The sequence below is a fragment of the Gopherus flavomarginatus genome, chromosome 5 (assembly GCF_025201925.1).
Source record: "Gopherus flavomarginatus isolate rGopFla2 chromosome 5, rGopFla2.mat.asm, whole genome shotgun sequence".
NCBI classification, from domain to species: domain Eukaryota; kingdom Metazoa; phylum Chordata; order Testudines; family Testudinidae; genus Gopherus; species Gopherus flavomarginatus.
Window position 1 is genome coordinate 21,483,667 of NC_066621.1, and position 23,547 is coordinate 21,507,213.

Below are 23,547 nucleotides of genomic sequence, written 5' to 3' on the forward strand. Positions count from 1 at the left end.
TGTCAGATTTTGTAAGCAAGTAGTTTCTAAGTGAGTTGGACCTTGGGTTCTGCCAGAGAAATCAGACTCCTGAAAGGCTGGAAAAGTTGGGAGGCACAGCGCAAGAGTGACCAGCGGCGGGGGTGGGGGCTTAGAGCCTTTAGTTCAAGTCTTCCCCTGGGCCTGGTGAGAAAAAAGCTGAACAGTGTCAATCTTGACGGAATTCCACGTTAATTAGCTGGTAATTAGGCCAAAGTGTGGGACGCCCCCTCCAGGGCTGCGGCTGGGCTGTTTACTTGGGAGGCTGAATCCCGCCTACTGGAATTGCCAAGCTGTGAAAGTTCTAAACTAGGGAGTCAGACCCCAGGGCTCCCAGCTGGCTTTGGCCTCAGTCCGGCCGGAAGCGGCGCTGTACGCTGGTCCCCCCGCCCCCGGGGCGGGGTCTCCCTGGCGCTGGCTGCCGGCCAGTCACACGGCACGCACCACCACCTCCACAGCGCAGGCTCAGGCCGGGCTGTGACGCTACCAGCCGTGGGCCCCGCCCCCTGCGCTGCGAGTCTCGGTCACGCGCCTGCAGAGCATTCGCGCGCCTCAGAAATTTGACCCTCCTGCGCTGCCGTCCGGCAGCTCTAGTAGCGTCTGTCACGTGGGTGGGGGTTGCACAGGAGTAGCTGGGAGGGGTGGGCGGAAGAGAGAGACCGGGATCCCCCCGCCCTGCACGGCAGCGCAGCCGAGTAACATGGAGGGGACGCTGGAGCAGCACCTCGAGGACACGTACGTGCCATTGATCCCAGTGGGCGGGGCACTGGCCGGGGAGGGGGGAGGAAGACCGCTGGGGTGGGGGGAGCATTGGCCGGAGGGAGGGGAGAGCACAGCACGGGGTGGGGTTGTATTGGTGGAGGAAGGAGGAATGCTGGGGTGGGGGGACACTGGCCGGAGGGAGGGGGAACAGGGGGAAGAGGGGGTGTTTATTGGTGGGGCGAGGGGGAGCACTGGGGATGCTGGGGGCACTGCCGAGGGGAAGGGGGGACACTAGCAGGACGGTGGGGTGCTGGGGATACTGTTGGGGCAGAGCTGGAGGCACCTGATTCGTACTGGGAGGGTGATTGGCAGGGGGTTCTTTGGGGACACCAAGGGTGGGGTGTTCGGGTGGGGAGGAGGGACGATTTGGGTTACTTGGATGGGGGCACGGCATGGGAAGGATCTGCAGTGCGCATACCTGCATAAGTAAGAAGAGGGAGTGCTGGGGTGAGAATGATTTCTGGTTGGTAGGAATTGGGGAATGATGATTTTATGGGATAGAGTAGGAACTTTTCAGGTGACTGGCAACTTTTGCTCTTTTCTCCCTGGTAATTGAGAACCCTCTCATTTCCCTCATCTTTTCTCTCCTGCTTCCACGGAGGAGGGTTTCCTGTTGACAAAAGTCCTAGAGCTTTTCTGTTCTCTTGCTCAGATGGAAACAAACCCCCATTCTGAACAGGGGATTCTCAGTGAGGCTTACCCCACTGGCTGACTGAGATGGTATCAAATTAACCAGCATTTCTAAACAATGAAATGCATTTTGCAGTTATGAAAGTTCCTGCTTTCCCTCCACCCTGAACTATTTTGACACCCTGACAAGGGGGGCTGTTATGGGGCTAAAAAGATGGCACTTCTTAAATTGTTTCAGATTTATGAGGCTCTCACTGCTGTCTTGATGTCTCATTTGTTTCTTTCCCATCTAATGCTTAAATTGCTGATCTCAGGTTTTATCTTTATTAGAATGAAGAATCCTTCAATAGTTGGAGTCCTTTGCACAGATTCACAAGGCCTGAACCTTGGCTGTAAGTAACAAAGCAGCTTATTTGCTTCAGAAAATGAGGCCCCTTTCCACTTTCATGTGGTACCAGGAACATTTTCATGTTGAAATAGTGTACATGCTTTAAAATACACACACAAAATAAATCTGCTGTCAGCTTTGGGCAGATCCCTGCAGTTTCTGTTAAACTCTCCATTTCCGACTCCTTTAAAATCCATTTTATTCTTGCTCTCTCCTGTCCCAATATTTGAAATATCAAAGTGTACATGGTCTGCCTGCCTCTCTCTACCAGTGGTTGCCAACTAACTCATTTTTTTTAAAAACCCCACTAATCTATATAGGGAGAACATCTAGCCTTTGTTTTTAATAATAAAATTATTTGTATTGCTGTAGCTAGGGTCTGTTGGTGCTGTGGACCAGGTTCCTGTTTGTCTTAGCACACAGAACTGAAGTATAAGACACAGCTGTTGCTGATTTGGTAACAGGTATCATCTGATTAGCCCAGTTAATTAAAAGGTGGGGACAAAATGTGGAATGAGGAGCCCATGAATGAATTGTAAAGATTGCCATTGACATAGGTATCTTAATGGGCTTATAAATAAACAGATTAGCCTCTTCTTTCAGCCAAAATTAAAAGAATGGGGTTGCCTGAAATAAGGCAGCATTGGATACTGAACATTAGGGTATGCTGCAAATATGACTACATAAATCCACCAAAATCACAGTTGCGATGACCGTATTTATCTGGAAAGGGTACAGATAACATGGTTGTAGGCACTGGCAGAGAAAACTCCTTAGAATGTGTTAGCAATTATTGGGATAACCTGAAAAATGGGTTCAATTAGCACACATAATTCAACTAAATTCTTAGGCTGGCTGGTTATGTAGTTACTGTCATGTAATGAGGGGCTTTACACTTACATAAAGATGTGTCTATTTTATAGGTCGTGGAACCCTTTCAGATGAACATGCAGGTGTGATATCAGTTCTAGCCCAGCAGGCAGCCAAACTAACTTCAGATCCTACTGATGTTCCTGTTGTGTGTCTGGAGTCAGATAATGGGTGAGCATCTGGAGCTGTCTCTCATTCCCTTTTCTTTTTTGTTTGCTCTGTATCCTATCATTAGGATCTTCTGGGAATATTAGATCTTTAGAACAGCCTCCTTCACTTCTAGGTGGTTCTGCTCATGTGCCCCTGGTTACAATGACAGATAAAAGGCTAGAAAGCTTTGCCCCCAGTGGCATATATGGCAGCAACTCTAGGAAAGTCATTCTTGCCTTTCTCTGGAGCTGGAATGTGGATTGCTTATTAAAATTGGGGCCCTAAGGCATTGGTGAATATAACCTTGTTTCTATACATACTGCATGCTTCAAAGAGCAGAGAGGCTGCTGCCAGATATAAGGATGCAATACTAGCTATTAGTCATTCCTGCAGCATGTTTGTAATGGCTGCTTAGACGTTATTATCCTGTTTTAATCCTGAAAACTTTTCACAAAAGAAGGGAGACCTGATTCCCAGGAATCTCCCATACTTCAAGCTTTTGAAGTACCTGGAGGTGTTGGTGTTAAGGGGGAAAATTAGAGCTCAAATATCTTCAGAGTAAACAGAGATGGAAAATGGAGTGCTAGTCCTTTGTGTCCAGGGTTGTTCTCAACAATTTTTTTGGTGGCCTCAGTATGGCCACTATGACAACTTTTCCTAAAATTCCTAATTAACTTTAGAAAAAACAAATTACTATGATTTGAACATATGTATGTAAGGGTTTTTCACAAACTGAAAAATAATATAGTTGTCTCTGTTTTTCTGTTTAGGTCCAGTAAACAATAATGTGCTTTGCATGTTCTGGCTGTTTTTTGTTTTGCTTTTTTGGCTGTTTTCTTTTTATACTTGCTAGCTAGTAAGTCTGCATCTGGGAAAAGTAATATTTGTACATGTAACTTTTCACTGCCTCCTAGCTAGCTAACAAGTCTGCTGCTGTGAAAAGTGATTAACATACAAACAAATATCACTTTTCACAACAGATGTACTCAGCCCTAGGAGGAGGAGGAGGAAATAGACTAATTAAGCTGTGGCTAGGGAGGCAGCAGGAGCCAGGGCAATGAGGGTGATGGTGGGCCCTGCACTTTAGGGGATGGAGCCTGCCAACATGCAGCTGCAGTCTGCCACCCTAGGGCAGAAGCCTGAGCCCCACTGCCTGGCCCAACCCCTGCCAGCAGCCCTGGGGGAGGGGCTGCTGCTCCCCCCCACTGCCCACAAGACAGTGGCTGTAAGAAAAGCCCCTGGTGGCTGCATTTGAAAAATGCTGATCTAGTCAGTGCTTCTTCGACAGCATGCAGCAGATACTAAACTTTTGCTAGTGACCTGCAGATTGAGAGAACTCTTCAGGACTGTAGTAGTGATACCTGTCTTCAATAACTGTTTGTTTATTTCAGGAACATCATGATCCAGAAGCACGACAGCATCACTGTGGCAGTGCACAAAATGGCATCTTGACCTTTCATACATCTGCTTGGTTCTTTCCCACCCTTGGAGCAACTCCTTGTTGGACTGATCTATTTCCTCTGCTGATCATATCCAGAAAGTGCTTGCAGAACTAATTTTGGGCCAATCTTAAATATGTGGTAGCTTCCCTCCTTATTTAAACAGACCCTGACTGAAGTACAGTACTAAACTTCCAGCACAGAACTTACTGTCAAGCATGGACTGTGGTTTAACGTACCTTACTTGTGTAATGATCAAATACCCTAACCTGTGGCCTTACTTGTTGAATTCAATAAATTATCTGAGATGAAACACACAGCTGGCTATGTAAGCTTCAGTTGAATGCTGGTTTATCTGAACCACTGACTGATACTATATATAGAGAGAGACTTTTACAGATATGTCATATTACAATAAAGATCCCTTGCACTTCCCAATGGTCCTCTCTCAAAATCAGCAAACTCTGATTTTTTTTTTTAAGGTAAACAAGCAGAAAGCTTAACTCATGTAGGTTGCCTTTATACATCAAAGAAAGAGCCAAACCCCAGTAAGATTTTTTGTAGGACACCTTTAATCCCATCTGGCTAAAAATACATACATTACAGTTTCCTTGTCTGTTACAAATGTCTTCGTTTAAAATTGAAGTTTTAAGTTCAACAGCACTACTTACCGTGTTTTGCGTCCTGTGTTACTGTTGACACTGGAAATGGACTTGTCAAACTGTCAATTTCACACCAGGATTTTCAGACTTAACTCCTAATGATACTGTTATAATTGCAAACACTGCAGGGAAAACATTGTTTAACAACTCCCTCCCTTAGTGTTCTAGTATATATGGAAACATTTGTTTTACATATGGTAAAAGCTTACTTAGAAAACCTAGATTTGGGGCCAAATTTGACCTGACAATGTCTCAGTTACTAAACCCATGGAGATAAAAATCTTTACTGCATGGTTTTAAATCAGTATAAGAAAGGTGACCTTAGGTAGTGGTGGACTCAGAGTGGATAATGTCAACATCAATAGACAATACTAGACCAGTGATTTTTAGCATGATATTAGCAGGAAAATGCAACTATTAGTCCTAAATCTCACAGCAATACAATCCTTGATAGGGACATGGCCAAAAGGATCCTTACTTTTCAAACTTTGACTGTTACAAGCTGTTCCTCTTGCATTTGGTACTCTCCAACCTCCTGTAGTGCCAATGGGGACTAGGAAGTACTCTTACAGCTCTGTTGATTGTCTCACCGTTATAGCTTTGACCAATACCTCATCTCAAATCTCTTGTAAGGAAGTGAAATGTCAAGTAGTTCAGTTTTCCAAGTGATCAATCATAATTGCCAAACAATGCATTAAAGAGTGTAAAGAGTATATTCTTAAACTGTCCAGGATGCATTAAGATACTTAGTTTCATTGTTATCTGGAACAAGTTCAGTGCCACATGTAGCTACATAGTTACTTGAGGGGAAAAGTTACATTTGCTGAGGAGCAGACACAGCAGATGTATTCTCTCCCACAGCCCTTCCATGCTTACACCAAACATATTAGTGAGAAAATGTGTCAACTCTCTGCTAGTAAGGTAAGTTGTCAAATTTTTCTTTAAATTCATTTTCATGTTTAAGATCTTTGCCCTTTCTACTGATTGCTCTTAGCTGGTATTTTAGAGCGGGGGTTCAAACAGTGATAGTGAAACAGTTGAGGCTGCTGTGCCAAATCTGAGATCTGACAGGATCTGTGCTGGATTTTTAAAAGAAGGGGATCAGAAGCTTTTGGTGTTCCAATTAAAATAGGGTGGGGCACAGAATCCTTACACAGCAGAGTGGATAACTGTATAAGGTAGAGGTATAAGGGAGGCTGAGCATTGAGATTGGGTAACATATGAATACTACAGTCTGATGGGGGGGGGGGGGGGGAGGTGGTAAGCTTGCTCCCATTGTTTGTTCTCATGTAGCAGATTTCCTAAGCCACTTCCAATGGGAGCCTCTACAGCCAGAACCACCTCCACACCGCTGCACTGTAGCTTATGCCACTTTTTCCTGAAGTGAACTGAGCTGCTGCAAGAGAGCCTAGGATTGCAAATGAGGGCAGCAGGTCTCACCTGTGGCCACTCACTGTGAGCTCTCCTCCCCCATTTGCAGCACAAATCTGTCTTTGTATATGTCTGTGCTGCAAAAAAGATGTTCTCCTTTGTTTGAACAGTGTGATAATACGTTAGCTAGCCTACAGTAAAATTCTAGGAGACAAGGTGCTACAAGATAACCATGTGACATCAACATTCTACCTCTATCAGTGGTTGACCTCATCAGAAAAACTACAGTGCTTTGCCTCCATTAGGGTTTTACAGCAGACTAGCTAATGCATATTAGTTTCGCTGTAGTAAAAATACATCATTTTGGGCAATGAAGACATTGCTTTAGCCTCGAAGTGTTGGGGCAGGTGCCAAGCCCCATGAGGGTCTCCAAGCACTCCTTGTGTCAAGACTACACAAACATTCAACAGTGAATTAAGGAATATGATCTTGCTCATGGTACCTGCTATGCAGCAGGGAGGGAATCCCTCTGTCTCTGGTTCCCCATCTCTACCTGCTGTGATAGACACACACAAGTTCAGATGTGGCTCCTGTACTGGAAACTGGTTTTGTGCACTGATGCCACCTACTGGCCCGCATGGTGACTAACAAGCAAAACCATATGCCTGCCCTCAAGCCTTCCCTTGCATTTTCGGGCAGCACTTTAAAGGACTCCAATTTCCTCCAAGCAGGATACTTTTAGCAGAGAGCTTCATTCCCCACCCTCCATCTTGGGTGAGGGGTGGGGCGGAAATGCCTTGAATATGCTAATTACTTTCTGAGGGGAGGGATGAAGTCCAAAAGGCCCTGCACTTAGGGGGCTGTGCTTTTCTTCTTCTTTGGGCTAGCTCTGCCTTCTTTGCTTCGTGGCTTCTTTTAGAAGAATGAGCCTTGTGTTCCCCAGTGCAGAGAGGAATTAAGGAACAGACTTAAATGAACTAACTCAGGAGGCTGTAGCTAGCCAACAACAAATGAAGACAGATTATTTTTCTTAATCTTATTTTTGCAGCATTTTATGCTATGCATCATCCAGACGGTAAGAGAAAAGCTTTGGGTTACAATCCCGCTAACCCCCTTGCAGGTCTCAGCTGCACTGAGGCAAAACTCCTAGAGCAAACTCAGTAACAGACAGAAACCTCACTGATAAATGGTGAAGGAATGAAATGGCATAGATGCAATGGGGCTGGGAAGAGGTTCAGAGGGGCACTGAGCAGGGAATAGCCACAGACAGATGGTGAAGCAGGCTCCCTAGTTCTGGCACAAACTGAATTATGTATAAATATGCCAAAGGAAACATACCTGAACATGCAGGAGTCATCTTTACTTGGGGGCAGCTGTAGTCTAGAAATGAGTAAAAAGGTGGGAGTTAAAGACCTGAGTTCCATCTCCAGCTCTGCAACAGTGTGACCGTGCAAACCTAAGTTCCTCTTTCCCAAAAGTATAACAATGCCTAACCAGCTTTGAAAAGCAACTTGTGATCACTGACTAAATGCAAAATATTGTCTCCCATGTTAGCAGCAGCAGAGGCTGGTGAGGAGGAAAGATAGATGGAAGCGCGCGTCAGCTTGTTTTTAAAGTAGGTCAATCCTGCGAAGTGAATTTTGAGTCTTGTTTACCTAAAAGAACCTGATCAGTAAGGTGAAGTGTGACTATTTCCTGAAATTCTCATTTGCAGGAGAAAGGAAGGGGGCAGAGGCACAAAATCATCTAACAGCAATAGAGGAGGAACAGCAACCCATACCACCCCCTGATGGAGGATGGGGATGGATGATAGTGCTTCACTTCTTTCTGGTAAGTAGAGAACTCCCAAGGGTCCCACAAGGTTAAATCCTGGAGGAAAGAGATGCTTTCACTGGTCGTGTTCTCACACAGAATGCTTTTTAGACAAAACCAACATAAGATGCACACAAGGTTGATTCTAACATTCTCATGGCAGAGATTAACATTGCCAAGGAGGGCGGGAGTCCTACTTTAATGAGTCTAGCACACTGGTCTGTAACTTTACAGGCAGAGCTTATGCTCACAGTGAAATGTGTAACTAGTTGTAAGAAAGGATTGATCTCTGTCCTTCATTAAAAAGCAGTTGGACTTGGTACTCTTTGCTTGTGGCAGTTCACCCCCCAAGTCTCCAGAGGTACACATTGTTGCTGTAGAGATCATACAGCTTTCCTATTACTTCTGGTTAGCTTGATAACCGTAGAGGAACTCAACTCTGGTCTCCTTCATGAGGCTCTGTGGGGGAAAAAGGCTGCAGATTCTCACTAGTGTAAATGCAGTTGCACCAATTTACAACAGCTGAGAATCTGGCAGGGATGGCATTTACCAGGGCTGTTTTTTAACCAGGTAAAATCATGGTTTTTTACCAACTAGTTAGTCCCAGTTCAAAGTATCTTCTATTTTAAAAAAAAACTTTCATTAATGTACACCACATTGCTTAACCTTAGTTACATAGTCAAAGTATGGTTCCATAAGACAGAAGATTCAGAGATTAATTTAGATTGTTGTACAAATACAAATTAAAACTGCAGTATACATAATACTAAACATCAGAATGTCTGTATACATTTTAGTTTGGTATTTTCTCAAGGAAGTTAGGGGTCATGACTTTCTTATTATGTAAACAATATATTTAGCAATTTGATAAGTTTTTTGCGATCTATATTTCAGTAATTTTCATTAGTATTCTAATAACTTAGTGTTTACCAGTGCTGCCCTAAACTAGTTTTTCCCAGGAAATTGCCAACCCTGAAATCTGGCCCACAGTCTGTATAAAAAAATTAATTGCTAAGCAGCTGCAAAATGACAGCTCGTTTACCTGCAATTTGTACATTAACATCAAGTAGTAGATAGTTATCATTGCTATAAGTACATTTTGACCATGGATGTCAAAAGCACTACACAAGCTTGCTTAGCTAAGCCTCCAAGGTAGGGAGCCTTATATTACCCATATTTCAGAATGTCACAGCTCAAAACAGCAATGCTATGAATAGGAGCCAGGCATCTTGACTCAAGTGTGTTTAGTATATTATACTACCTGCTTATTTACCAGTCAGCTACTGGAAAAAGAAAATTAGGCAGCATGGCAGTTTGACTGGGAAATCTTTCCAGTGCTCATGCCAAAAAGCCTATCAGTTCTGATCTGTCAATGACTCTTGAGATTTCCAAGAATTCAAACACTCCAGTACTGCTTGTTAAATCACTGACAGTGTTTGGTTATTTCAAGATTTTTTTCAGTCTCTAGTTTTTATAAGAACTAGTTACAGAAATATGCCAAATACAGTTCAAAGGAATCTGAATTTTTAAACACCTCAAGTGCAGTGCCATTCTGATCTGTTGGAAAAATGCCCCTACTGTGTAGGCTTTGCTCCATTTAGAACGTGGGCACCACTTAGACCTAGTCACTGAATGTCTCTCTCACAATCGTACCAGACAAGTGTCCTCATTTCTACCACTAAGCAATGCTGCTAGATGGCTTAGAAAGCAGCAACACACTGTCCCATCCCAATACTGCATCTAACTTGCAGTAATGGGGGGGGGGGGGGAGAAGGGGATTTTTCCCTGACTCTGGCTTGTCATCAGCTTTTCTCCCAATACATGATTCATCACAGTCCTGAGGAACAGGAGAGGATATTTTACCAACTATGTGCAGCAATTCACTTGCATCTGCTTTGGGTCTAGGTAAATGTGCTCGTGATGGGAATGCTGAAAACCTTTGGAATTTTCTTTGTGGTCTTTCAAGAAGAGGTGGGAGGCTCTTCAGAACAAATCAGTTGGATTGGCTCCATCATGTCATCTCTTCGCTTCTCAGCAGGTCAGCAGGGATACATAAGGCTCAGAAAGTAGCATAGACAGGACTCTAGTCTTTGAATTTTAAGTCCATTTGATCGCATTAAATAGCTGACATGAAATGACCTGCCAAACTCCTAGTGTCTACATGACAAACTAGTGCAATTGGAACATTTGTTGGCACTCCTAGAGAGTCCAAAAATTAACTGGGCCTGAATGATGAACCACCCTCCAGGGCTAGAGGGCAATCACTCCAAAGCAAGGTTCAATAGCACTAAAAGAAGCGATTACTGGTACTATCATACCTGTTCTTTGAAGACTTCCCTCTGAAGGGCTGTGACCCTTGGCTAACTATGGGGAAGCTCTCTTGTCTACACTAGCACTCTAGGGGAGCTGAACTGGTGGTGGTAGCACAGGAAAATCTTTAAAGAAGAGGGTTTGCATAAACAGCCTTTGACAAGTCACTGCGCTTCTCTGTACACAATTGGCTATGCCAGATCTGATCTATTTAGCACAGTATCCTACCTCTAACACCCAATCTTTCAAAGTAAAGCAGTCTCTCCCACCACTAAATAATCCACCAATTTAACTAAGCACTGCTGTCTAAAGGGAGCAGGTTAAGGAATTCCTTCCTGACCATCTCCAAACAGGAGATTTGATTACCTTTCTCTCCACAGAGCATAACATGAGTGCTCCTTGTAGCTCTGATGGAATTCTCAGAGCAGGGTAAGAGAATATCAAGAATCTATCCTAGATGCTATTGTACCGTGAGCTGTTTATATAATGTTTTCCTCTCAATCTTCCAACTGCTTACCTCACAACTGACTTATCTTCCAGGTCCACTGGTCACTATAGCCTGTGGGAAGCTGGGGGACCAGCTGACTTCCATCATTGGGGCAGGCCTAGTTAGCAGTGGTTGTCTGATCAGCACACAGGCTACTAGTATCTCCTTCCTGTGTGTGTCTATGGGACTTCTACTGGGTGAGTGTAACCTCCTGCAGCTCACAAGTTTCACTCTGGCTGCCTTTTTGCCACTTTCCTGAGTGTTTACAACAGGGCACCAGCAGATCCAGATAACCATTAAGCCATGTGGCTGCTTGATTATCCTATTTATATTAGTGTATCACCCAAAGGCTGCAAAAAGAAGAGTTTCTTTCCTGCAGGTTTTACATTCAGGAATGTCTAATGAAAGTTTTGACTTACTAGAGCCACTGTGTGAATTTCAATTTTTTGTAAACCCAGGATGCGTAGCAAAACCTGACTTTTTTAATCCCTCATTGAAAAGGAACAATATGTATCTGTAAAGAAGCCAGTTTCTAAATACCATGGGTGAAATCCTGATCCCATGGACTTCACTAGGGCTAGTATTTAACCCAGGGCCAGCTCCAGGCACCAGCTAAAGACGCAGGTGCTTGGGGCGGCCAATACCAAGGGGCGGCACTCTGGCCGCTATAGGGGTGGCATGTCCGGGTCTTTGGCAGCAGGTCCCTCAGTCCCTCTCAGAGCGAAGGACCTGCCACTGACTTTCCACCAAAGAGAGAAGCGGTGCGATCATGCTGCTGCACCTTTCATGTGCTTGGAGCAGCAGAAAACTTGAAGGTGGCCCTGATTTTACCCTGTGCACCTTGGGGAGCCATCCCATTGCACTTTACCTGGGTTGCCAGAAAGCACTATTGCCAACTGCCAATCCTTGCTACTTTGCATTGTTTCTAAACAGGCACAGCTTGGGCATTTCCTTGTGTGCATCACATGCAGTCTCCTGTTTTCACAATACAGCTGTTAGTTGAGGTAACTCATTGAGGGTAGGTCTTGAACTAGAAGCTCTGCTCCTCCCTTGCATGAGATGAAAATTCTACTCCACATGAGTCACTGCTTGGGCACTGACAATCTTTCTTCTATTTCAGGGCTAGGCTTTGCTTGCTTGTATCAAGCAGCTGCTGTGATGACTGCCAGGTACTTTAAAAAGCGACTGGCTCTATCCAATGCAATCGCTCGCTCAGGAATGGGACTGACATTTATACTAGCACCTTTCACTCAACTTCTGATAGATTTTTATGGTTGGCAAGGTAAAGTGGTTTTACTTTTTCCACATTTCACTACCTAGAAGGGATTGTTATTTTAAAGACTGAAGTTGTGGGGTTGGTTATTGGCTCTTCTGATAGAGGGGCTAAGCTACTTTGTTTATTTTTGACATATCAGGAATGGCAACTCTGGTGCTCTCTGGGATTGTTAAATCTTTACATTTTGGAAGAAAGATATTGTAATTGGTCACTGAAGTTATACTGGTATTAACCAGTGATTAAAAATTCCTCTCATTTGCTAAACTTTCACACTCTTGCAGTGTTGTATTCTTAAAAATTCAGTTCCTGTCTCATTTGGCAGACACCATGCTGAATGGTGAAAATACAAGAAGAGGAAAAAACCTTAAAACAAGGGAAGGAAAGAACTAAATGTTTCAATTTAGTAGGCAGGGCAATGGGATGAAGAGTAGCTATGTTTCTTATGAGTTTATCTGCTTCCTAGCGAGAATCTGTTTGACATTTCTCAAGCAGGAAGGTGACTTCACCTAGAGAAGAAGTCAAACAGGAGGGCTGACACAAGACAAATACTGTTTTTCCTTGCCGCAGATCATTCTGTGTGTTCAGTATGAAAAAAAGAGCCCATTCTAAACAATGTTTGTGTACTGATCAAAGCATAAGTGTGTTTTTCTCCACCCTAATCTTCCTTCCCTCTCTCTTCTCTCAGGTACTTTACTGATCTTTGGAGGGATCATGTTAAACCTTGTGCCTTCTAGTATGTTACTGCGACCTGTTAACATCAAGAAGCTCCAGGACTTTTTTGGTAGAAATGTAGAGAGTGGATCATTAACACAAAGTAAACATCCAGCAACTCTTACAAGCCACCTAGATAAAATCAGTACCACAGAAACACAGTTTAATACTAGATTGGATTCTCCTATGCAAGATTCCGCTGTCACAAATGGGTTCCAGTCAGCTGAAACATTAGGATCACTAGTTCCAGTGAAATCTGCTGGTTTGGAAGGGTCTGAGAGAGAAACCTCCAACCGCTACACTCCTGGCAGAGACAGTGACAAGGACTGTAGCTATAACAACTTTCCACTGCGAAAAGGAATGGAATTCCAACTCACGGCCAGTTCCCTCCAGGCAGCCTCTTCTTGATTTCTCACTGCTGAAAGATCCCTTCTTCTGTATTTTTGCCTGGTCATTTTTGTTCAGCCAGCTGGCCTACTTCATTCCCACCTTTCACCTGGCAGCAAGAGCCAAAACCTTGGGCATAGACAGCATGGATGCCTCTTACCTCATTTCAGTAGCTGGTAGGCAAGAGTCTAACCTTATTTTAAAAAGGTATTTTTATTTACACAGTGATCCAGAGTAGGAAAGAAATGTAATAACCCTTAAAATCAAAAAACGGTGTAGCAGTCAGCCACTCTTAAAAGGGAATTGTTGCTCGGTGCTCAAGAGGAAGGCAAACACATGACAATGACCTTTCTGCTCCTACATCTGGATTATACCCATAATTGCAGAGTTAATTGCCAATTTTTAATACTCATAGTGGCAGCTGTCTTTTGACTCAAGAAAGATGCCTTTGGTCAGAGAAGGAGAATGTCAATTATCTTTAGTAGTTTAGCCCAAACCTTACTCTTTCATTTTTTAAATTAAGCTACCAACACTCCTTGTTCAACTCTTCATAGGACCTTTTAGGTACTTACACACTCCATGAATAATTGCCTGTTGAAGAGCTTGGGGGCAGTGATGGCTAATGGGGAAAAGGATATACCACATCTGAGGGCAGAAGCCAAACTCAAACAGCTTAATGGGACCAAACTGAGGAACATGGCTAACCTCCAGCTAAGAATATTAGAGGAACTGGCATATGAAATTGCAACTCCAATAAGGATTTTTAATGAATCTGTAAATGTGAGGGGGTCATACTATATTTGCAATTCTGCAGTCATAAGGTATTTAAGAAAGGAAAAAAAAGTGATCCATGCACCTATATGCCCATTAGTTTGGCCTCAACTGTATGTAAGGTCTTTGAACAAATATTTTGAAAGAGCATAGTTAAGTTATACATGATTTTACAAAACATTACGCCTGTGAGACCAAGCTGCTCTTTCTTTGGGGCTATTGTATTTCCTTTGTCTAGAAAATTTGGTATCTTAATCTACTTGGATTTCAGTAAGGCATTTGATGCAGTGCCACTTGGGAAATTAGTTAAATTAGAGAAGAGTAGGATCAAAAGGTGGGTAAGGAACAGCTCAAAGGGGAGACTACAACATGTCATGCTGAAAGGTATACTGTAATGGTGGAGGGAGGTTACTAGTGGAGTTTCTCAAGGATTGGTCTTGGCACACCACTTATTTAACATTTTCATGTGTGATGTTGGCAAAAAAAGTAGGTGTGAGCTAATAAAACTTGCAGATAAGACAAAGTTGGAAATATTGCTGATGTGGAAGACCCCCCCGAATATCCTACCTTGAAAACTGGAATAATAGAAATGGGATGACATTTAATAACAGAATGCAAGGTCATGCACCTATGGACTACTAAGAACTTTTGATGTAAGCTGGGGACATACAGTTAGAAGCAACAGGGGCAAGAGACTTGCATGTACTAGTCAGTCACAGGATGATTATGAACCACTACTGTGATAGTGGTAAAAAAAGACTAATACAATACTAAGATATCAGGTGAGAGAACACTTCCCTATTTCAACTGCAATTATTACAGAAGGTATAGTGAGACCAGCTAGAAGACAATTCTGGTCTCCCTTGTTTAAAAAAGTGAATTCTAACAGTAACAGGTACAGAGAAGGCTACTAGGATGAGACTTTAGACTAACAAAACAATCTCCCCAACAAGCCAAAGAATGAGGGGACAAATGATTGCTCTCTATAAATAGAGGGATAAACCGCAGGGAGGAAGAAGTGTTAAGGACCTATGTTGGCACAAGAACAAATGGACAAACTGTGTCCATCATTAAGTTTAGTCTTGAAATTAGACAAAGGTTTAACCATCAGAGAAGTGAAGATCTCAAACAGCCTTCCAAGGGGAACAGTGGAGGGGAAAAAAACTAACCATTTGTAAGACTGAGTTTGATAAGTTTATGGAGGGGATGGTATGATAAGACTGCGTACAATGGGACATCCATGACTGCTATTAGCAAGCATCTCCAACTACATGTGATGGGAAACTAAACAAGAAAGGCTCTGAATTACTAAGAAGAATTCTTTCCCAAATGTGGCAGGTAGGTCCTGCCCCAATGCTCAGGGTCTGGTTGTCATATTTGGGGTCAGGAAGGTATTTTCCCCCAAGGTTGGACTGGCAAAGAGCCTAAGGAGTTTTTACTTTTCTCTGCCTTGTGGGGCATGGGTCACTTGCTGATTTGAATTAGAGTAAATGCTGGATTCTCTGTAACTTGAAGTCTTTAAATCAAGATTTGAGGATTTTCAGTAACTCAGCCAGAGGTTATGGGCCAGGTTCTGTGGCTTGCAATGTGCAGGAGATCAGACTAGCAGATCATGATGGTCCATTCTGGCCTTAAAGTCTTAGCTTAAATCAAGTTAAGAGAACAACTCTTCTCGCCCCCCCCGCCCAATTTCTTTTTTTGCAGTAAAGACAACACCTTAGGGTGCTACCTTTATCTTCTCCCCTAACGCTCCCAGACACTATGTGCACAATGGCTTCTGTTGTGAAACACTCTGTATTTATGAAACAGTTGGAAAGGTCACAGTGGCACACTAGTAACTGAAAGAAGTTTACAGGCCAGCCTACTTTAAAGTACAGCTGTTGTGCATGAAGCCTGTCCACCTCAAAAAATCAAACCTTTCTAGTTTCAAAGCATGCAAGTAATGTTCCATTAAGAAAGTAGCTCCACTCTCTAGCATTAAGGAGCCCTTTACTGTACAAAGAAAGTTTACCTAAAGTGAAACCAACATCCTTGGAATGTTATTTAGGGGATATTTGCGCTAAAGAGGCAACTGATCTAGGTTAAGAACACAATGGTTAATTTGCAGGTGACACTGGCAGGAACAGAGGTAATATGTTGTTTGCACTCAAACCACTTTCTAGCCAACAGGATATTCAGTGGTAATCAGCACTTTCGTGAACTTGAGACTAGTTCATATAACATACCCAGAAGATAATGTGTATTTTATTAAAAGTGACCCTGTACTTTTTAAAATGTTAGATTTATGCCCTTTTTTGCTTCTTCATGATGGATTATGGGGGGTTTGGCATTCCTGGTCAAACAAAATCAAGTTTGGTCTTCTCTGATTTTGCTGGATGTCTTTGTGCATGTGTCATGTTTACTGTAACTGTCTCACCCCTTAATTTAATTTTTAAAAGAGCATCCTCTCTCAACTCCAGATGCCTACCAAGCACTGAATGGAAAAACATACATTTCAGAACAATCTAAGAATCTCATCCTCATCTCTTACAATGTTGTATCCTAAATATAAAATACAAGCAGAATTTTCTTGACAAAACATTTCAGGCAAATGTTTTTGTACGTTATATGAAGAATCAAGAAGAGCACAAAACCGCTAATGAACAAGTTCTAAAAGATTTGGCTAGAGTCTTCACAAGAATTTTCTGTTTCTCTCTAGGGATTACAGAGACAGTCAGCCAATTGCTTTCTGGCTGGATTGCTGATCAGAACTGGATCAAGAAGTATCATTACCATAAGACTTACCTTATTCTGTGTGGCATCACTAACCTGCTGGGTCCTCTTGCCACATCCTTCCCATTACTTATGGTCTACACAGTAAGCTTTGCCATTTTCTGTGGAGGATACCTGGCTCTGCTGCTCCCTGTGCTGGTGAGTAAAGAATCTTATCAAGAGGTAATACAGTAATGCTCTGCACTTCCAACTGAGTATCTCAAACATCTGAAATCCTATGGCCTGATTTTCAAGGGTATTCAGTATCCACAGCTGCCAGAGATTTCAGCCTGAGGGTCCTGTGCTCAGAACTCTCAACATCAAACCACTGGGAACCTTGTTAGTTTACTGGTTTTAGGATTACACTGTCATCTGCCGGCCAGACACACCAGAGGCACAGTATTGAGAGTGCCCTCGCAACCTATTTCCAGTGACCTACCTCAACCACTTTGCTTCCTAAGTCCTGTCTCAGTGCCATTGTTCCAGCTTAGGTATTGCACTCTGTCGAGCAGAGACTATGAGGAGAACTCATTCATTTGTAACCTAAATCAATATTGATAAGGTGAAGGGCTCTGAATACCTATGACCAGTATAACATTGCACAAGCAAGATTTGTACAGATATATAGTTACATGAAAATGCAGCAGCATCTCCAAAGAGAGAGTGAGTTTAAAATATCTTCAAAGATGTAAAGATTACTGATTTTCAAATGTCTGTACAGCCCAGGGCTAGAAATGCATCAAGCATCCTAGTGATGTCAGCACTGATCATACTGATCTCAATCTTGGGTTTAATTCTGTATGGACAAACTTTCAAACTATAACCGAGTAGAGAGGAGACTGCCCAGAAAAACATTTTTCATTTTAACGTGTCTGTACATTATATAAAGTAATAATAATTCTGGTTCCATGAACAGGTAGATTTTGTAGGTGTCCCCAGACTCCACAGTTCTTTAGGATTTGCCTCATTCTTTGCTGGGATAGCAGCCATCGCTGGACCTCCTATAGCAGGTAACATAAGCAATATTTTCCCTCTATCCTCTCAATAGAAAATACTCTTAGTTCTTCTCTAGCATCAGAGTCCTTACTAGGAAACATTTGAGAATCAAGATGACTTTTTTCTTCAAAAGATAAAACTAATTTCTAACCAAAACTAACATGCAAGTGAATGAGATAATGGTGGTAAACCACACAGCATTTTCTTTAGCTCTGACTCTCCCTTTAGGGGAAGGAAGAGGAAAGAATTGTATGCTTCTGAAGAAGAGTCAAAATTATGACTTTACCCAGCTCAGGCTGTTATTTCAGTTTAACTTGATGCTGAAAGGATCTGAAGAGGTGGTAACATGGTCCCAGCAGCATGAGGGGTAGGTGCTATATTTGCAGTGCTTTGCATAGAGCAGAGGGGACCGAAGTGGTTCCAGTTGTCATCTCCTGACTTGACTAAAGATTCAAAATCTCTACTATTAAACATTATATGTAGGCTTAAATGTAAGTGGGTGCCTTCCCCCTCCCCTCCCAAAAAATACCATCTTATTCTATATATAGTGTGTGGCACATTTCGGGGCTATATTAATATAAATATTCAGAGTCAGATATTTATTTATCCACTTAGATTGAGGAGACATTTGCATGCTGTTTCATGCACCTCTGCCCAAGGCAAAGCCTGTCCTTCACTGAACCTTTCACCTTACCCTCATATCTAGATGTGTGGTCAGCATCTTCAGCTATTCCCAGGCTAGCATTTTACAGTGTATGGATAAAGCTGCGAGGTCAAATACCAGTGGGTCAATGGCATTCGGTCACTCATCTATCTTGTAAATAGACCAGGAACATAGAATAAAAAGTGCCAAACCAAATTTTGCATTTACAGTTCGTTGTATGCATCCCCACCCAATGATCTGCTGCATCTCACCTGGTCACATACTTCATTAAAAGTCTGCCCCAAGTACTTTATATAGTGAATTACTTCACTTTCTGCATTTTCTTTTGTCTATCCATCATACATGCTAACATGGCCATTGCACTTTCACCTGCTTGTAACATATCTTCACTAACTGGTGATGTCTCTTCTCTCTAACAACTAAATTTTTCTTAACAAAACACTAACCATTAATAGTTTATGGGGGGGGGGGAAGGGTGCAGGCTATACGTATTGGACTGCCAGATTAAGTCCTGAGACGGGAAAGGGCCAGCAACAGGCAGGAGAGGCAACCAGGAACGAAGCAATCTAATTTTTCCAGCCCCCTCAGTTGTGTGTGCCAGTTTGTCCCACGAAGGGAAAGGGAAGATGGGATCAAGCACATGATTGTATGTTCAGGGTGCAATCCTATGATCCAAGATCAACTCTGCAATTTTTCCCTCAAATCAAGCCACTTAAGTATGAAAGCTGCATATGCTAGAAAATATTAACTCTCCAAGACTGCATAAGCATGTGCTCCTTACACTTCACATTGAAAGTTAATTCTGGTGAAAATGAAAGAAGCTTGTTACTGCTCTTAAAGATGGTTCTAGGGTTTCTCTTCCTTTGACTGTGATTAAATGTACTATTCCTAACTTATCTACAGTACTCAAGTCAAGGCTCATTTAAAAAATATTTCCATAAACTCAAAACATTTAGTACTCTTAGTACAATATACACTATACATAACACCAGTAAGAGGTGAAGGATGCAGATTCTGCAGAACAAAACAAACCTCAAAACATGCATACTAGAAAAAAAGAGCTATTTACCTGAAAGACTGGACCTAGAAGAAAGAATTGGGAAACAAAAATCAAAAGCAGTGGTTGTCCACCCAGAGCTAAAAAGTTTGAAGCTTCACCAGCAAGTAGGAACCACTTACCTGCTCATCATACAAGGGACACCTGTTTAAGCTGTGAATACTTCTGACATTCTAGAAATGAAATTAAAGATAACACAGGAGAACAAAACAGGCTGATTCTTAGAGGCACAACAAGCACAGGAAGTGAACTATGTTAAGCTTTACAGGAACAATACCAGGGGTTCTCAAACTGGGGGTTGCAAGGTTATTACATGGGGGGTCGCGAGCTGTCAGCCTCCACCCCAAACCCCGCTTTGCCTCCAGCATTTATAATGGTGTTAAATATATTAACAAGTGTTTTTAATTTGGGGGGGAGTGCGCACTCAGAGGCTTGCTATGCGAAAGGGGTCAATACAAACCAACTACCATGCTTTTAACAAAACAGTTACAATTCAAAGCCAAAAGGCAATTTGCAGAAAAAAAGCACAGCAGGCACCTCCAACTCCATTAGTGGCAATAAAAGGAATGATAGCTATACTTAAACATATAGCATAGGCATATGCTGTGAGGGGTTAGAGTGTTTAGTTATAGAACAAGGATTTATCAGCACTACTTACGTTTAGAGAAATGCTGCTTTTCTGGATTTTCACAGGAAACTGCGTCCCCTTTTAAGTTCTCTCCAATTCACTGACTAATCCTTCCGCAACACTGAGTGGCTAGCTGCAATTTGCTTTCTCCAACCAGTAATCACAAAAAGAAACCATGAACACATCTCTTTGTGATCAAAGTCTCTGCATGTGCTTCAGAATGTACTGTAATGCCAGCTGGTAAGAGGTGGTAGGCAGGCACCACCTACTGATGATTTTGAAAACAGCTGAGCTGAAAGGAAAACGTGAATTTGTGTTCTTTCCTTTATGTTAAGTAGGTATTTTTCAGTTTCTCTGTAAGCTCTACACATAATGGGTTTAAAAACTGAAGCTCATGTCACTTCATTCTGGACATCTTAATCCTGTGATTAGAGCTTAAGTAGCCCACCCATCTAAAACATCGCAAACTTTTGTACAATATGAAGTCACCACTTCCTATGAAATAAAGCATTTACCTCATCCCATTAGATTACCCATAAGTTGTCATTTAAAACCTACAAGTTCAGGAAGGGCCCAAACAATATCCCTGAGAAAATGAAACAAGATGTCACCGTAGTGAAGTGATATGATGCAAGGAGTTGAAATATCACAACTAGTTAACTCGAGTTCAGAGCAGTAGTTAGTGAGATGCAACTACTGGTTCGAACTCCTATTAGCCTTCATCCTCTTAAAATGGCCATTAAAAACATTTTAAAATTTGATTTTTTTTCCTCTTCACATTTTCTTATTTTTATTCACATCTAAATTTGAGAAATTACTTGGTTTTTCTATTACGGTCTAGGCTTTCCCCACACAGACAGAACCCCTGACTAAAACAGCCATGTGGCCAAGGAAAAGTAAGGGCTGTTACGTATTTTTCCTGATTGGAGACTAGTTTTAGAACCTCTGATATACTGGGCCATATCCTGAACTGGAGTAACTGCACTGGCTTCCATGGATCTATGTACATTTACACTAGCTGAGAATCTGGCTCATCAGGTCTTCATCTCGTCTCAGTACTGTTGTCAACATGCCTTGTTTAGCCAAGTGTCTGTCTACACTGCAATCAGAGGTGTGACTGCAGCACATGCAGACACACTCAAGCTAGCTTTCATTTAGGTAGCTTGAACAGCAGCAACACAGAGATGTCATTGAATTTACCAGAGGCGGCTTTTACCAAGTAAAATCATGTTTTTTACCACCCGTGGAAAAAACTAGAGAATACTTTAAACTGAGACTATTTTAAAAACTCTTCCATTAATACACACTGCATTCCACTTAGTTTTAGTTACATATTCAAATGATGGTTCCACAAGGCAGTAGAATATCTGTATACATTATGGTTCAGTATTTTCTCAATGAAGTTATGAGTCATAACTCATTTCAGTTCAGTGTTATTATTAAACCTTAGAAGGTTACTATGTGGGAAAGTCCAGCAGCTTTAATAACCAAACCCTCATCCATTGCAGGATGGCTGTATGACTACACTCAGACATATGCCTGCTCCTTTCTCTTTGCTGGAACATGTTATCTCATCGCACCCATTTCCTTCTTCTTCGAGCCTTCTGCCCATAAATGGAAGCTACGGAAAGAAAAGGAGTTGAATGAAGTGACCACTTAGCAGAGAGGCTCTGCTGCAGTTGAAAGAAAAGAAGAAGCCTGACTTCAGTATATGATCAGAAGGTGATAATTAGGACAGACTTTTCACTAATTTATAAAAGATGGAAGAAAAATGAAAACTGACATTTGTCACAACAAAAGACTCAAATGAGTCTATTGTCCATAAATGTTACTTCATGAGCAAGTGGTGTTTAAGATCAAGATGAGCCCAGCAAGATGTGCATTTTGGCTAAAAGACTTTGTTCCTAAAAATATCCTCAGTTTGGCATGAAGTCTAGTCATCTCTTAAAACAACTTCACTGCTTCTGTTCTTCCCCCAGTGTATATTATCTCATATGTTTAACATGATTAGTAAGAGCCTTTGTGTTAGGCAATTCATTTCTGCTTTTCCAGCTTGCTTAGCCAGTGTCCTTAAGCCTGAAGGGCAATCTAAACCCAGTCAATCCAAACATATGGAGTTAAAAACAGACTCACCTTTCAACATAAAGCAGATAAGGCCCTCAAAAGTGCTAAAACAGAGGATCTTGTTAAAAATATCTAGAACAATGATCCAGGGAAGAGAGTGCTCTAAAAGAGGAATAAATTTAAGCTTCAGAGAAACAGAGGGAGTCCATAAAAACCTGTTTTTCTGCACCAAGGAAACAACATTGTGACTGCTAAAAGTTCTCCTGACCAGGGGTATAGTGCATCTTTGTTATAACACACAGGATATTGGAACCAAACATAATTTAATTAAAGAAGGCACTAAGATATAATATTAAATTCAATCCTCTGTTCATACAATATAACAAATTGTTATTTGATGTGCTGAGTATATTTTCATTAAAAATTTAGCAACACAGCTGGAATTCTTGAGTTGGAAAAAAACCTTTAGAAAAGGAATGGGACTAGAAAAGAGACCCTTCTGAAACCAGCAACTCTCACTTCTAGCCCCATAAGTTACTATACTCCCATATTATGCAAAAGGGAAGGTATATTAGGTCAGATGGTCTTTTCCTGTTATTTGTATAACAATGCCCCGAGGCCCAACCCAGACTGTACTAGACACTGGGCAAATGACTTAAGATAATTTCCAGTCCAAAGATTTTACTGTCTAAACAGAAAAAAAATGGGTGGTATGTAGAGAGGTGAACACATTTGCTCAAGGTCACACAGAAGGTAAACAGCAAGCTACAAACAGAACCCAAGTCTCTGGGCTACCCATTCAGGTGCACTGTGTACCAGGGGCCACTGCCTAAATGTGTCATAAAACAGCAGGTTTAAAAGGACTGTAAGGCAGATATCAAAGGCTCCTCCGATCTCCTTCCCATCCCTCCAAGTGACTGGGGCATGCACATACTACATTCAGCTGTCAGAGCCAAGCCAAAAACTTTAGTTTAACTTTACCTGGTTGGGCCTATGTATTAAATAAATCTCCAGACAGTCTAAAAGGATCAAGAGGTGTGTGCACATTGCAGGGAATATACAATATATTCCTACTTTCTCCTAAAGGTGGAACCTCCGAATATTCCCTAGAAAGGCATAAAACTGTGCATGTGCTTTAAGGGGGGAGCGTGGTGGGGGATTTCTCCCCAACTCATGGCAATTAGTGCAGTTCTTTACACATGATCAAGCATCACTAGAGTTAAACATCTAATTCCATTTATGCCCCCAAATATCTTTAGTTTCCAATATGCCCCTTAAATATCTGAGCATATTGTATTACCGTTCTCACTTAGCCTCCATTCTGTGTGTTTACCTAGACACTT

The 23,547-nt window shown here is 42.1% G+C and overlaps 2 protein-coding genes across 3 annotated transcripts; both read left to right on the plus strand.

The window, feature by feature from the left end:
- The first annotated feature begins 609 nt into the window (after nt 1-609).
- Nucleotides 610-4,574, plus strand: LAMTOR5 (late endosomal/lysosomal adaptor, MAPK and MTOR activator 5). Of its 2 annotated transcripts, XM_050956515.1 has the most exons (4): nt 610-753; nt 1,741-1,802; nt 2,722-2,839; nt 4,210-4,574. In XM_050956515.1, the coding sequence occupies exons 1-4, from the start codon at nt 719-721 to the stop codon at nt 4,268-4,270; spliced, it is 276 nt and encodes a 91-aa protein (XP_050812472.1). In that variant the 5' UTR covers nt 610-718; the 3' UTR covers nt 4,271-4,574. The 2 variants fall into 2 exon arrangements, with proteins under 2 accessions (XP_050812472.1, XP_050812471.1); XM_050956514.1 differs by lacking the exon at nt 610-753 and having other exon boundaries at nt 1,688-1,802.
- A 2,046-nt stretch (nt 4,575-6,620) lies between these two features.
- Nucleotides 6,621-22,710, plus strand: SLC16A4 (solute carrier family 16 member 4). The gene is made up of 8 exons (XM_050956540.1): nt 6,621-7,365; nt 8,005-8,120; nt 10,008-10,140; nt 10,953-11,096; nt 12,020-12,181; nt 16,743-16,954; nt 17,712-17,805; nt 21,649-22,710. The coding sequence occupies exons 1-8, from the start codon at nt 7,350-7,352 to the stop codon at nt 21,798-21,800; spliced, it is 1,029 nt and encodes a 342-aa protein (XP_050812497.1). The 5' UTR covers nt 6,621-7,349; the 3' UTR covers nt 21,801-22,710.
- The last annotated feature ends 837 nt before the right edge of the window (nt 22,711-23,547 follow it).